We start from the raw sequence: 16,643 nt of genomic DNA, 5'->3' as shown, positions 1-16,643 counted from the left end.
ATTGCACATACTGCTTTACACACATTTGTAAATTTCCTCATACAAAATTAGTGTGGACAAAAATTGTTTATTCCCACATATTTAAAAAGGACATTTACTTGCGTTTCCATTTTAAAATTGTACCTAAGATGTACGATGGTAACTCTTCACAGTTTTTTAAAGCCTATCTACTAGGCAAAGTTAGATAAAACACAAAAGTTATTTGGTTTGGTTTCAAGAAAAAAATGAAAAGAAAAATCATGGCCACAAGTTTTTAAACTTTTAATCCTAAACATTACAGGGCAAATGGATGTTGGAATCTATTTCCATACATCATGCGTTTTAACTTTTATTTCTATTTAATGGGTATCCAAATCCACTAAAACATGTGTGGCTTACAACTTTGGAGTTATGGAAATACATATTTTGGAATAAATGCTAAAAAAACAACAATGGAAAAAAGCCAAACTGTCTCCATAAAAGTAAAATGGAACATTGTGAAGATTCGATATTTTTCTGGTTTTTCTTTTAAAACTTGTAAATTCAGTGCATTGTACGGTTAAAATTAATGGTCCCTGTTTGAATATCTAACTAGTGTCCATTGATTCCAAATTAGTGGATGATGAATCTTTCTGGATGCTTTCGAAGATAGCTGCAAGCTCAGGATTAGAGCTTATCTGTGACTGAAATTCACTCATTAGTGGACTCTTTTCTGCTTCTGGAATAGTTAATAATGCTGCTACTGCCCTCATAGCTGATCGCTTCAGTTCATCTTGCTTTTCAAACTCTTGCTTCACAGAGTTTGCTTTTACCTGTTTTATTTAAACAAAATGATGTTTAGGTAATAATTCAACAATAAAATTAAATTAGAAAGACATGCAATCAGTATATAAGTTGTTATACAGTACTATCAGAATGAAAGTTCCTCAGAATGTCTTGCAACTTTCATTATATGAAGAATTATTATCAATGACTGAAGATTTTGTTTCTCTACCTTTTATTCACTACTGAAGCTGTTACAAAATGTTATCTTACAATTAGAAAAAACTCATGGTAGTGTCCTGATTCTATGCACATTAAGATTAAAAACAATTTTGATTAACAGAACCAGTTGGAGGGGTACAATGTCTAGACAATGAACAGAAAACCAGAAATAAGGCTATTTTATTCTCATGTAAAAATAGAAACTGGTGATAAGTGGGAAACAGCCTGATAGGAATGATGCTTTTAAAATGTATCTTTCTTCTTGGAGAAATCATACAAATTACTCTCATAAGTCACAGTTTTAGAAAAAGCGAGGTGTGTTAAGCTTAATATGAGGGGTTGGTGATTCTGAATTAATGCTACACAAATTGTATATTAAGGTAAATAAATTCATACAGTACCTTGGTTGTACATGTAGCACGCAAAGGTTCAACCAGTCTATCCAGCCTCTGCAGTACCGCACTTGGACACAAAGTAGATAGTCTCACCAGCATTAAAAATGTTAACATCTGGTTAGGAGAAACATAACTTAAATAAACTGGACACTGCAATGAAATGTTGCACTCTATGTACTACTCTTCAGAAGATCCACCATTCCTTTCTATTTTGTCAACTCCTCCAAGTTAGTGCTCTGTACCCATTGAGTATGCTGTTAACATATGTAATACAATGTATAAAATGTAAGTAATACATAGCATAACATATGTAATATAATATGTGTGTACTATTGTGTACAGGTAGTCTTCAACTTACGACTACAATTGAGCCCAAAATTTACACTGTTAAGTGGGAAATTTGTTAAGTGAGTTTTGCCCAATTTTACGACTTTTCTTGCCATCTTTGTTAAGTGAATCACTGAAGTTGTTAAATTAGTAACATGGTTAAGTGAATTTGGTTCCCCCATTGACTTTGCTAGTCAGAAGGTTGTAAAAGGTGATCACATGGCCCTGGAACACTGCAACTATTATAAACGTGAGTCAGTGGTCAAGCATCTGAATTTTGATCACATGACCATGGGAATACTGCAATGGTCATAAGTGTGAAAAATGGTCATAAGTCACTTTTTTCAGTGCCTTGTAACTTTGAACAGTCAGTAACTGAACTGTTGTAAGTCGAGGATTTTTCTGTGGACATGTATTTGTGAGTCTTATTTCTATTTTAACACAATTTGTCAACAACTATCAGAAAATAAAATAATGAATTTTATACTTCATTGGCCATCCTATCTAGACACTTAACACTGGTTCCACCTAGATGTATTTTTTCTTCAAGGCAGTTATTATCTACTGCCAACTGCCACTTTTTGAGCAAGACCCAATGCCTTCATGCCTCCACTGCTAACTGGTACATGCCAGTGCTGATGGCATTTCTACACAAAGAAGTACCAATAGGATTGGTGCTGCTTTGCTTGCACTTTGTCCTATGCGAAGGTGGAAAGACAGGTCTCTTGTCAGGAGGTCTGAAAATAGCTCAAGCCATCTTCCATTAATATGGGTCTGTGTCTCTGCACATTTTCTCTAATTAAGGAAGATGTAGACTGAAGCAGTCTTGCTCAAGACAGGGCAGTTGTTTTAACCCATCTTCAACTGTTAACTGACACAGAGGAGCTCCCCAGATGTAATTACAAATAATAGAAACTGGCATTTGGTGTTAAAATAGCTATTTAACTGCCCAATCTTTTTATTCCCAATACATGTTGCATTTGCACCAAAAATTATGTTACTATATTACATAGACAGATAGATATATAACAAACTAACCTTAATATCATAGTGATCTTTCAAACCATCCTCAACGTGGTTTAGGAATTCAAAGATGTCTAGTCTATCCAGACAACTATCTAGCAGAGTATACATACACTCAAAAGCTGCCTTTCTAATATCAAGACCATCATCAACTGTATGTTTAAATGGCCCCATTTCAACCTGTAACCAAATCAGAAAATAAGAGCATTCATTAAATTTAATTATCAGTTCTTAATAATCTTTGAATGAATGTACTGAAAAATGATCACAAGGAAAAGTCATTAGAAAATTCCAGAAAAAAGTAAGGCTTTAGAAGTTAACTTCATTACAAAATTCCATTACTAATTCCATTTTCATGGCACTGTATCTCAGTTTCTAGTTTAAAACTAAATGGATGTTTACAATAGCCACTCATCAAGAATTAGATTAAGTTCTTAGCTGGCTCTCAAATTGTGCAGACATGTTTTAAATGATTTAAAACATTTAATGATATTCTAAGGCAGGTGTGTCCAACTTTCAGCTTGCATATGGCCCTGGGCAGGTAGTAATGCAGTCCCACAAAATTGTAAACTTTTACCATTATGTAATTTTGAGTGATATTTATAGACATTAACTATTATTTTATATGCAGCCCAAGACAATTTCTCTTCATTCAATGCAGCTCAGGCAAGCCAAAAGGCTGAACACCATGCTCTAAAGAATAACAAGCAACATAAACACAGCTGCAATTCTATATACACACATGCACATACACATAAGAATGAACAATAAATAAGAACAGAGAATCTAGGAATTATCCAAGTAAAAAAATAGACCAATGAATGGAAAATTATGTCTACTACTGAACTTCTTCCTAGCGTTATTCCTGTGCTATGGCAGGGTCCACAGTATTGAACTATTCAAATGAAATTTGCAAAAATCAAATGACACCACTGAATAAAATTCCTTGAATTTCACTAATTCCTAAAGTGGCATCACTATAGTATTTAACAGTTCTTAGTAATCAATCAGCCCCTTATTTATCAAAGATTCAGCAACTTTTCTCAAGCAGTGGGGATTTTACATGATGGGCTTGTGTATGTGATATAAAGAAATAATAATTGAAACTTTGCAATGTTTATTTAAAATATGTTGCACTTCATATATGCCATTTAGTGTGACACTACTGGATAATATGTCTGCAATTGCTATTGTAACAAAACAGCTGTCTTCAAATAAGAGGCCAAACTTAAGGATCTGAAACTTTAAATAGAAACAAAATTATTCTTTGGACACTACTACTTGCTTCAGTCAGTAGAATTTACATACCTCTCTTATTAGTTCCTTTCTCACTTTTGTTTCATTATAAAGATGTGGAAGCACAGTGTCTAAAAGGTCTCTTATTAGTGATGGTTTATTGTGTGCTGCTGAATTAAATGTTACCAGAGCTACTCGTCTCACATTAAGATCTGGATCTTCCAATGTTTTTAGAAAATCACCTGTAATAATTAGAAACAATCAGTGTTTGGTCTTGTTCAACGTTTTATGAAAAATAGAAACACAAAATGTGTACCCTGCTAAACCAAATTTAGAGCAAAACTGCAGCAAGCCTTAGGCACATGTCTTTCCCCTCTTATCCCCTTCATGGTCAAGAAGGTGATTTACATTGTTGTATCTAGGGATAAATAGTGAGTCTTGGTTCAGATAAGAAATACAGTGATAACCTAAATCAAATATCTTCATTCTCAATTATATTTATAATTTATTCTCAAAATCTTCTTTACAATTGTGTACAATCCAGTCATAAATATATAAACTGATTTCAAGCAAATCTATATATGTAGTTTTTGTTTGCTTGAAGCCAGTTTATATATAAACTCACAGCTACTCATGCCTTAAAATACTCCTTCTTTTAAACAAATGCCACATTTATTCTTTTTAAATCACAGATCTGCATGCTCGGCTTCATGATTTAAGAACTTAATCGTGCAAATAAGCAGGATGAACATAATTTTAAAAAATCAAATGGGAAAATGTCAGTAAGCATTGTATTTTGCCAATTACTTTTGTAAGAATCTCTTTTTTTTCTCCCAAAAATTGAGATTTCCCCAAAACTGTATTAACAGTTCAGAAGAATACATGAACTAAGGTAGTTATACTTAGAAAACAAAAGTAAAAGTGGCTTCTTGTGACTATGCCAGACATTTTTCTTTTTGGATATTTTAATATCTAGTTATTCACTCTGCTTTGCTATTACTATCCATATAGGAGTAACACATAGGATCCACTTGTCGTTGGACAGCTAATAAATTTAAGTAAAGATAAAATAAAATAGATTGGCATCATATTCTATTGTTTGTAAGCTGCCCAGAGTCACTGAGACCGAGTGGGTGGCCATATAAATCTTATAAATAAATAAATTTTGGACTCAAAGAGAAAAAAGGTGTTTTGGAATGTAGTAACTTAGGAAACATGTGTTGGCAACTCTGAGACCACATGCATTCCAAAGACCTTTGCCCTTTGAATCTGAAGTATGGCACAGCTCTAGCAATTAATGAAAATTATATATAGAGTTAAGTTATTTCAAGAGCTAACAGCTGCTTCTGATGGAAGCATTTGTTGCTTCAAGGCATGAAAACAGGCATCTGCATCACCTAGTATCTACCATTGTCCTGCATAAAAGTTCAGTATTCCCAAAAGACAAATTAAGCAAAGCACACCTGCTAATGTAATAGGGCTTTAATCAAAGTCTTCCCCATCCTTAAAACTATTCTAGAAATTATATTACCGTATATATGTTAAATACTCCAGTTAAAATTACTGTGATCTCACTCACCTATACAATTCTTTAAAAGTGGGTCTATGGGCTGTGGGTGATCAGAGATAGTGAACTTCATGGCAGTAACTACCGAACTCCGAGCATATGATGATCCTAATAGTAAATAATTGGCATAGATAATAGAACATTTTTATTTTCTGTGTACTGTACTGTGGAGTTATAGAAATTACAAACATGTTAGTAATAATAATATTGGTGATTTATCTACAAAATTCTATAGTATTTCCATATAAATTACTTCATATACTTGGCATATGTATTATTATGACACCCTGTATAGTATTATAGTTTAAAACTTTCCTCATTTTCAAAAACAGTTATTCTTTATTTCACAGTGCTTGGTTTGATTTCTGTTTTTCTGTTTTTAAAACCATGGTGTTTTATCTTTGTTTCAATTTGATATTTTTTACTTTAATTTCTAATAAGCATCCTGGGAACCGATTTAAAGAGCAAGGTATAAATCCAATAAACCTATTAGATTGGCAATGCCTCACTCCAAATTTCCCCAAATCTTTAGTAGACAATATTGTCAATCACTATTTACCTGAACTTATCTCAATAAGGAATAATTACATATGATGACTTCAGCTATGAAGTGAGAATAAACCAAATTTGAATAGAAGCCAACTGTGTATTGCCATTAGTGGAAGCAGTTTTAATGACAGAACAAGATAGGGACAATTATTCTTCCCCTGTTCAATATATAAAATTCATCAAAATGCTCTGAAATTATTTTCTTGAGAAGGGGAAAGGACAGAGAAGAAATTCCATTGTGCCAGCAGAACTTGTATTAATACATTTGATTAGATCTCTTATATCCATCAACATGGGTATAGATTTTTCCTACACATGTCTGCCCAAGGTGACTGTTCAGGAAGAAATAGAAATGATCAGGTGTCTTGTTGCTGCCAAGTATTTTTTATTCTTTACAAATGTATCCAAGTATAGTTTACTGGTTACAGCCAAAATAAATTAAATCTACCATATAATATTTTAAACAGTATTATTCCTTGATAGGGTGATCCTTTTAGAGAAATAATTAAGCTTCAAAAAAACAGGAAAACTAAGAGAATTTCTTGCTCCACTGATCCTAACATAAATTGGACAGTTTTAATTATTCTGTAAACTCTTGTATAGAACTATAACAACTGTTATCACCCATTTTTCTAGCACATCTTTTCCAACAATATCACCTCTTGCATATTTCATCTATCTTCCATAAATATTAGACATTGGATTGCCAACCTGTTCTCCAAATGATAACATTTTTAATAATATCCAATTTATCAGATATTGCATTTTGTCTGTACTAAACCTTACAAACCTCAAAACATTTTAACAGACACAACAAAGCTTTTTATGTATTAATGAGATCTATTTAAAAACTGGACAGTTGAAGACTTCCTCCTCTTCCTTTATCATTTAAACCAATATCAAAATCCATTTATTCAAGTCTGCATTCATTATTAGTATTGAATAATTCAATAATCTTCTGTATGTTATTTCCAAAAGAAATACAAGTATATTTGAATATCTACAAACCTGAGACCAAATATCCTTTGAGGCGTGGAAGCAGAGTTTCTGGATCTATTAAAGTAAGTTTCCCCAAGCATTCAGCAACAACATTTCTGGTACCCTCTTCTGCACACTCACAATGTTTGAGTAGCAAAGACCAGATGCTCTCCACATATGATTTGAGACCTTGCACTGTTGCAGAGCTAATTATTTCCTTTAAGGAATGAAGCAAAAGGTATTGTCTTTTAGGCTGACTAGTTATTTCTTGCAAGACAAATGGGAGATATTCTGGAAGATTGCCGACACTAATACTTCCCAATGCATATGAAGCTGCAGACTTTACTTCTTCACTAGGAGAGGAAAATGCTTCTAAAATTACAGATTTTAGTTCTATTTGTCCACTTAAATCAATATGATGTCCAACTTCCCCTAGAGAAAGCAAAGCTAAGAGACGAATGGAATCTGTAGATCTCGAGTTCTTGACATCCTGGATAAATTGACCTACAACTGCTGGTCCTTCTTTAGGACATGCTCGTGTAAGGGCAGCTACACATTTGGCAATTGAATAATAAGACTGCTTGTGAGTAAGTGCTGTACTTTGCGAGTACACTGGACCTGTTAACATGCGCAATAAATCCATATATCCTAAGTTGCTTGTTCCAGTCACAACCAGAGCTTGGAAAAATTCTAGCATGGCACTAAGTGCTCCACCTTGCAATAATGGTGACCGTACCAGCCCAATAAGTTCATTCAATATAGAGCCACTGATTTTTGACAGCGAGGAAGGATAAACTTTAGCCAGAGTAGTCAGAAAACTGATGGCCATTTGTGACACATGCATATCACTCTCACTAATAAGAGGTGGAAGTTCATCTAGGACAGCATCAATCATAGCAGCTGTCAAGCTATCACTGTAGTTTTTAATTAATATATCTAAAGCAGACAAAGTTCCAAGTTTCAAAGCACGTTGGTTCTTTCTGAGGAAAGAAGCAAGAATAGGAACACCTTCTCCTAAAACTGGCCTCAGATCAATCTTCAGAGGTGAACCAGCTATCAGAGTCAAAGCCTTCACAGTAGTTAGTCGAGTTATCTCGTTTTTTAGTCTCTCTAGAAATATCTGAAGAGTATTAGGTAGATCAGAACCAAGATTGTCTCCAAGACTGCAAATGATTTGGCCCATACAAGAAATTGCTCTCTCTTTCACTTCTTGATCAATGTCAGCAGCTTTCAGTCTCTTGATTGTACAAGTAAACAAATCTTTGATATATGGACTGGCATCAAAAGAAGAAGGCTGATCCAGAGGACGTATGACTTTAACCAGCTGTTGGGTAACTAGAAGTGCCTCAGATGTTATTTTATAAAATGGATCTCCAACACATGCCACAACAGGAGGCACCAATGCTTGAACATGAGGATGAAAAACTTGAGGAGCGTGATTACAGAGGATCACATACAAACAAGATAAAGCATCTATCTTCAGATTAGAAGAACTTGATTTGTCATTCAGTGAAAAAATTATGCCTGTAAAAGAACGTATAATTAATTTGCATAATTTAATACTTCCAATATACTTTTCTTATAATTCCAAACATCTGATTTAAACTAAACCTGTATCAATAATTCTATGAATTTATATTTAAGTAACACAAAAATTAATAAGGGAAATATAACAAATTATCTCCATGTGCTATCCGCATCTCAGTAAATATTTTGTAATCTGTATTTCAATAAACATTTTTCCACTTTCACACTATGAAGTCTGAGAAGTGAGAAAATAGTAAATTCTTACAGAATCGCACCTCTTCCTGAAGAGGTTGGTGGCTATCTTAGTAAAACTCTATGATGCAGCTATTTTTTCACCAAAGGCCCAGTGACTACAAAAGCAAAAAGTGCTTAAAAGTAAAAGTAAAGGTTTCCCTCACACATACGTGCTAGTAGTTTTCGGCTCTCGGTGGCAGTGTTCATCTCCATTACAAAGCTGAAGAACCAGCACTATCCAAAGAAGTCTCCGTGGTCATGTGGCCAGCATGACTAAATGTCGAAGGCCCACACAGAATGCTGTTACCTTCTCACCAAAGTGGTCCCTTTATTTCTACTTGCATTTTTACATGCTTTCGAACATTTGGCAGAAGCTGGGACAAGTAACAGGAGCTCACTCCGTTACGCAGTGCAAGGCATTAGAACTGCTGAACCTTTCTGATAGACAAGCTCAGAGATCTTAGCCACTGAGCCACCGCGTCCCTATTATAAAGTGCTTACTGATATATTAATTGCCTATGATAATTTCTTTTTCTTTCTAATATCATAATAAATTTTCCTTTTTGGAATAGTCAGATAACAGTGACTTTGTATCAGAAAGGCCTTGTATCCAAACTACTATATATGGGCATCAGCAGATACTTAATCTTTCTGCTTATTTACTAAGTAGCACATAAGATCAGAATTTTATTGCACATATAATCCACTATCTGCATGAGTAGCCATTCCTTTCGAAGCTTAGTTCAAAGTTTTCTTCTCACTTTTTGAGGCCTTAAATGGTTTAACATTCATTTACTAGAATATTTATCTTATACATGTCAGCCCAATCTTTATGACCTTTGAAATTGGCACAATGGTGGCATCAATGGCATGGTTCCATAGCCAACTATCCAAACTACAGCATTCTCAATTACATCATCCTCACTGTGAAACTCCTACTCCTCAGAGATGCACTTCAACCACTTCTTCAACATTGCAATTTTATTAACTCGTTATTTCACATTTCTCTGCCAAACTTTCAGTTCTTTCATGATATTCTGCTAGTCATCTGTCAATGATTTTATCAAAAGAAAATTAAGATTAAAAAATGGCAATGATTTTATATACACACACACACACACACACACACACACACACACAAGTCTTGGCATGTTTGGGTCTTTTCCCGTGTAAAATTGAGAATATCTTGGCAACATTTCGACTAGGTCCCACTCGCCATCTTCAGGCTGGTGCTTTCAGCTTTGTGCTTGTGCGAGCAAAGCGTGCTCGGAGCTGCCACAGCCCATTACCCAGGTCATTACAACACAGGAGGCTGATAGACAAACAGCCAATACCTCAGCCACACATGTTCTTAAGAAAAAGCCAGCCAGACTTCCGGTTGGGCGCTGTGTCGGTGCGGAGCTGAGGAGCAGACCGCCGCTCTGAAAGATTCCAATTTTCGCTAGTTGGTGGCTTTTTGGAGCGTGCCGGACCCCGGAGGGGTAGGCAAAAGAAAGGGGAAGACACGGAGTTCTTGGGGAGGTGTCGCGATCCCGGAGACTGGAAGAAGAACCCCCTGAAAACCAGCAGCAGAAGAGGGAGATCGTGACAACTGTGACAATCAGAACCAGAGACGCAGCAGCCCAGCCGATTAAAAGGAGTGAAAAGAGAAACAGCAGGCTGAGCACTGGAAAGGCGTATTTAAAGAAGATCTTCAGAATATTGGTGTATACTGTAAAGAAAGCTCTGAACTGAGCGGTGTGGTGAAGCGGCGGAGTTTTTGACAGGAGCACTGACTGAAACAATGGCAGAGATTTATGCTGACTAATGGATCGTGAAACCTGAGGAGACGAAGGGTGAGGTAATAACATTTGCTTTGCGAGTGGAGGAGTGAACTATAGAACTTTAATATCCATTTACTTGAGAAGTGGGGGAAGAAAGAAAAAGAAGTGAAAGTGATTAAGTGTTATAGGAAAACGAAAGGACAATTAAGAGTGTAAAACTTGGGAACAAACTTTTACTCCATTGAAAGATCGGAAGAAAGGACTGGGGAAAAGAAACTTTAATTTGATAAATATTAATAGACAATCCTGACAACAAAATAAGAAAGACTTATCTAAGGTTCATAAGTGAAACTGTGACTGTGCGGGAATAAAAGAATAAAAGAGCAACAAGAAAATACACAAATGGAGAAAGTGACAGTGCAATTTGGAATGAGGACATTTTGAATTAAGACCTGATGTAAGACAATTAACAAAAAAAATCGCTGGATCTGATTAAATAGATATTGGTAAGATACAAATCTATTTAAGTGATGTTGGTAGAAAATTAATTTGATAGAAGTAAATATACGAGAAATTTGTATATAGAATATTGCTTAATGCTGATTGAATTTTTTGGATTAATTGTATAATTGTTGAAAAGTGATTCTATAAACATATGAATTAGATGGTCAAAGAATAATTGTATAGTATTATCATAGTATTATTATTACTCTCATTTTATTGTTCTACTGATAAATTATACCAACCAATCCCTGTTTAAAAGTATTATACAAGAAATCTAAGGGAAAAAAATTAGAATTACTTACTTTGATTAAATATATATTCTTTAGGATAAATCCAGATATTCAAATATATTAATTAGCTGGGTGCTTTAACTATTTACAATATTTTTGTGATTACATAGATTTGATGTTCTTCTGGTTAAACATATTAGTATTTACTTGTATTTATAATGGATTAATTAAATATATATTGGGTTAATATTTAAATCTCTAAACCTTAGAATATTTGACCACTTAAGAAATTGAAATAAGATCTGTCTGGGATTACCTATAATAGAAAATTTTTATTTAACAACATATGTATAAATACGTGTACAGTATTTAAAGGAGAAGACAATATAATTCTACTAGGATAGTTGATGGTAGATTGGAGAGAGCTTCCACAAATAGTTAAAATGGCAACAATAACTACAAATGTAAAATCAGGGAAGAAACCTACAACAGCGACATCTTTACCTCTGGGACAGAGATCGATTGACACAATGTTATTGGCAGAAAAGACAAGTTCCGCCCAAAGTTTGCAGGCAGTAGAGTCAAACTTGCCATGATGCAGGAAATGATGGTAAAAACCCATGAACTGCGAGGAATCACGAAGACATGAAATTAGAAATGAGAACGGAAATAGGAGGAGTGAAGAATGAGATACAAAATTTAGATAGTAAAATCGGAAAGATCCAGGAGACAATGACAAAAAATGAACAAAAATTAAACATAGTAGAGGCAAGAACTGAGGTGGTGGAAAAGAGATCAGAGGAATCGGAACAAAATTGGAAAGTTTTATATTGTGAACTTCGGGATTCTGTGGTGCATTTAGAATTAGAAAAAGCATCATTTTATTTGAGATTCCAGAATGTTGTTGAAGATAAAAAGGAAGATCTACATGAAATAATGGTGAATTTGATAGCAACAGCCCTACAGAAAGACAAACACGAAAATGAGAATGACGCTGATGGGGTCTACAGAGTAGACACGCATTACATCCGAAGACACAGACTACCCCGAGAAGTCCACATCCGATTCGCAAGAAAGATGATACGAGACATGCTATACAACAAGACCAGAGATGAGCCACTGATATATAAAGATCATGAAGTGGTAACGTTGAAGCAAATACCCAGGAGAGTTAGGGAGCAAAGAAGGGGCTACCAGTTTTTGTCATCTCAGTTAATTAAAAATGGTATATTGTTCAGATGGGTCACCCCAGAAGGTGGTAGCATGGCAGGATAAAAAATATAAAATCGACACAATAGAGAAAGCACATCAATTTCACGAATATCTGGGACCTGAAGAAGAACGTGAAAGTGGAGAAGATTTAAATACAAGAAGTCAGGAAGAACAATTATCTGAAGAGAAAGAACCCGTACCACAGTCAGAATCTCAGAAACTTAGAGAAGATGACGACAACAGACCAAGTACAAGAGAACCCAGAACAAGGAAAGAAACAAAAAAACGCTCTACACAGACAGTAATATGAGCAGAGAAATTACCTTATTCTCAGTTAATATCAATGGTTTAAATTCAACATTAAAAAGAAAATAGTCATTTGAAAAACTTAAAAAGCAAAATGCAGATATAACTTGTATACAAGAGGTACATATCACAGACAAAAAGGCAGACCTCCTAAAGGATACTAATTTGGGAAAAATGTATTGGGCTCTTTCAAATCAAAGAAAAAGGGGTATTGTGGTATATATAAAAGATTGGCTGCAACACAAACAAGTATATAAGGATGATGATGGAAGAATGTTATTTATAGAAATAATATTAAATCAGAAAAAGACCTTGTTAGTTACAGTATATGTCCCGAATATAAATCAAAAAGAATTTTATAATAAACTCCATCATAAGATAGTAGAAAATGAATATACAAATGTATGTATTGTAGGAGATTTAAATGCTGTTTCAGACAAGGATAAAGACTCAAACAGAAAAATAGCAGCCATCCTAAGAAACCCCAAAGATAAAATTGACCTGGAAAACCTAGGCATATATGAAGTCCCTGTGCATCATGCCCTGCCACATACATTGGACAGACCAATAGAAGAATAAGTACCCGCCTGGATGAACACAAAAATGCTGTAAAAAAGCTGGAACACACTTCCTCACTAGTCCAACACATGAAAGCCACAGGTCATAGCATCAACTTCAATGGCACCAAAACCCTAGCCACTACAGAAAACCCCAGCCACAGAATTATCAGAGAAGCCATAGAGATTGAAAAAAGACCTGAAAGCATGAATAGAAGAGATGATTCTACCAGACTGTCAATTATTTGGAAGCCTGCACTCACAAACAAAAAAATCTCCACACCACAAGCCAGGCAAACACCTGGCCACAAACAGATCCCCCCTGATACCTCCAGCTCAAACACAACCCAATCAGGCCCCCAGATGAAACCTAGCTTCCTAATAAAGGATAGCCGTCCATTTACTCGGAGCCAAGCTGCACTAAAAGCCTCCAATACAGGAACACAATGTTGCCAGCCAATCAAGACAAAAAAGCCACAAAACAGACAGAAGATATTAGAAACACCAATCAAGCAGAACACAGCAAACTCCAAGATCAATAAACACAGACCAAGACTCCCAACCAATCAGGATGAAGAAAAAAACCATTCTGGCACAGCAGTAGGCTAGCCCCAAATTTAAAACTGAAACGGCTGTGAAAGTCTGACTCACAGATGAACACAATACAGAAGCCTGATGATGGCAGATGAGATTCTGCCGAAACGTTGCTACAACTTTAAAAGCACAGCTATAATGACGTGGAAAAATACCCTAACAAAGCTGAATACCATACATGTAAGTACCCGCGAAAACTTAAGAAAACATACACATACACACACACACACACACACACACACACACACACACACTACTTTGGTCCAATCGTCTACCAAAACGTAATGCTCCAAAACCCTTTATTATTTATTTATTTAGAATGCCAACATATTTAATCTTAGGTTGCTTCTGATAAAACAACAGCCTAGTTACTCTATATAAACTGAGAGAAAACCCATTTCCTTCTTGCACTTGAAGTTGTTACTTAGTTGGGTAATGAAATGTTTGTATGAAAACAAGTCAGGAAGCACCAAGGACTCCGCATTAGCTCCTCAACACTGAGCTACATGTTTTCTTTCCTTTTCTAATGCCATATCTTAGTAGCAACCATTTAAACCTTTACTTCATTTTTCTAAGGAATAGAGCTTGGTCTTAGAAAAATAGTTTGCAGCAGAGTTCCTATCTACAATTTAATTGTCATGATTTTGATACAATTTTAACATAAAACCAACAGCTGTTCCATGAAATTGAAAAGATTTATAGCAATTGTACTTAGAAACCTCTTCTCTCAATTTTGTCCTTTCCAGTCTTTTCTTTGCATAAATATTTACTTCCATTACTTCTCTCCAATTTCTCTATAGAACATTTCTCTAAATCTTATCCATGTATTTGCTCCTTTCAACAGATCAGAATAATACAAAAATATTTCTAAATCTTTAGCATTAAAATAAGATATTTCATTTGGAGAAAAAATTATTTCTTTGCTGCTCCATTATTATTTATCTTAGCTATGTGCTTTGTTTTCTGAAATTCAGGGGTCAAATCAATCATGCCAAGAAAGTCCAAGCATATGATTCAATTTGGATATTTAGATGATACTATTTGGAGACTCAACCGCCAAATAGCATTTCTGAATTAAATTCTCACATAATTCTATAGCATAGCTGTACAATGGCTGAAGAAGACATAGTAGTGACTCAAAACTAAGCAGTGCTTAAAAATATGTTAAAAGTTCGCAATAGTTTTAAAGCAAAATCCACAAAATCATACCTGGAACAAGTACAGGAATGTGCTGTGTGAGAGCACCAGGCAATACATTGACCAATTCAGTTAGCATATTAAAACAGCACTGACGAGTCTTCACACTTTTTTCCTTCATCTGTTTATGCAAAGCTCTAACAATATTGGGAACCTGTAATTATATGTTCATAAAATAATCCAACCATTACTCTCCCTATACAAATATGCAAATTATGAATGGTTTTTAATATAATGATAGAAGTAAGAATACAAGATGACCCCTGCTGGATTAGGCCAAGTGCTCACCTGGACTAGCAGTCTGTTCTCAGAATATTTCCACATTCAGACACTAAGTATCTTTGTACCTAATATTATGATGCAGCAGTTAACGTCCACAAATCAAAAGTAGCTATCTAAAACCTGGACAGCATAATGATTCAAATTCTGTATCAGAAAATATTTGTATTTGATCTAGACAGTTCATTACAATTAAGAGTAATATAATTGTATACTGCTTTGAACACACACGCACAGCACTTTGCATGTTGGTGCTATGGATGCTTTTCTTTACTAACCTGACTCTGAAGCATTGTTAAAGGTGTTTCTCCTTGTTCCATTGCATCAGGATCACAGAGCCAACTCTGAACAGGTCGAGTTTGTTTTAGAAGAGAGAGGTATGCATGGAACACATCTGCTTTTACATTTTCCTCCCGTTCTTTGAATCTTCCAATTAAAGCAGGGGATACTGTCTTATAGAACTCTGGCAGCATTTCATGTCTTGTACTGACTACAGCATCCAAGCATTTTGCAGCTGCACGTCTAACCTTCCAGCTCATGTCATCATCATCACTATATTCATCATCACTCCCTTGAAAATAATAAAAGGATACCAGGTTATATGTAGTCATGATTAAAAATCAGAGATAACACTAAACTACTTTATGTCATATATGCGTATGTGTGTTTGTGTGTTACATTTAGCAACTGCTAATACAGATAGACTAATACTAGTTTGCATTTTACAAAATTTGTTTCAGTCAGTATAATTTACTATTTACATCCATAAAAATACTGCTTTAGTAATATGTATGTTTACATTTAGCTATTAGGCTTTATTTCTAACGCAAACTACCTTGGTCATCATCATCTCCACCATCAGCATCCATAGCATTCTCATCTTCATCTTCATCATCGTAATTGTAATTGGGATCATAGGTAAGGTACTTAAGACAAATGTTTATAATGGTGGTTACATGAGGATAAACTTCTTTAGGGCATCTGTATAATAAAAGTAATAATTAGATGACTATTAATAATTAAGCATTATTACATTACTTAGTCATAGAAAGAGAATGTAAATGCTGTTATTATGCTTATGCCCTGAAGCATTTATATATGGCATTCACATTTTAACGTTATCTGTAAATTTGCTCCTTTTATTCTCCTTGAGAAACTGAAATTCTCAGGTCAAGCTGTTGGAATGGTACACTTTTTTCTAA

The 16,643-nt window shown here is 34.8% G+C and overlaps 1 protein-coding gene across 1 annotated transcript in view; it reads right to left on the bottom strand.

Annotated features, from left to right (window-relative positions):
- Positions 1-237: 237 nt before the first annotated feature.
- Positions 238-16,643, bottom strand: part of CAND1 (cullin associated and neddylation dissociated 1) — a 29,635-nt gene continuing 13,229 nt past the window's right edge. Inside the window, exons 7-15 of the mRNA XM_026667770.2 lie at positions 16,277-16,422; positions 15,720-16,012; positions 15,175-15,316; positions 7,069-8,562; positions 5,524-5,619; positions 4,017-4,186; positions 2,724-2,888; positions 1,365-1,472; positions 238-791 (exon numbers count right to left, since the gene is read on the bottom strand). Of these exons, the coding sequence (XP_026523555.1) occupies positions 567-791; positions 1,365-1,472; positions 2,724-2,888; positions 4,017-4,186; positions 5,524-5,619; positions 7,069-8,562; positions 15,175-15,316; positions 15,720-16,012; positions 16,277-16,422 (2,839 nt within the window). The 3' untranslated portion in view covers positions 238-566. The remainder of the gene's footprint in view (positions 792-1,364; positions 1,473-2,723; positions 2,889-4,016; positions 4,187-5,523; positions 5,620-7,068; positions 8,563-15,174; positions 15,317-15,719; positions 16,013-16,276; positions 16,423-16,643) is intronic.

The sequence above is a fragment of the Notechis scutatus genome, chromosome 6, assembly GCF_049901735.1.
Source record: "Notechis scutatus isolate UNSWTSFEM ecotype Mainland chromosome 6, rNotScu1.2, whole genome shotgun sequence".
Classification (NCBI taxonomy): Eukaryota; Metazoa; Chordata; class Lepidosauria; order Squamata; family Elapidae; genus Notechis; species Notechis scutatus.
The sequence above is the reverse complement of the archived record's forward strand: the minus strand, read 5'-3'. Positions and strand labels throughout refer to the sequence as shown.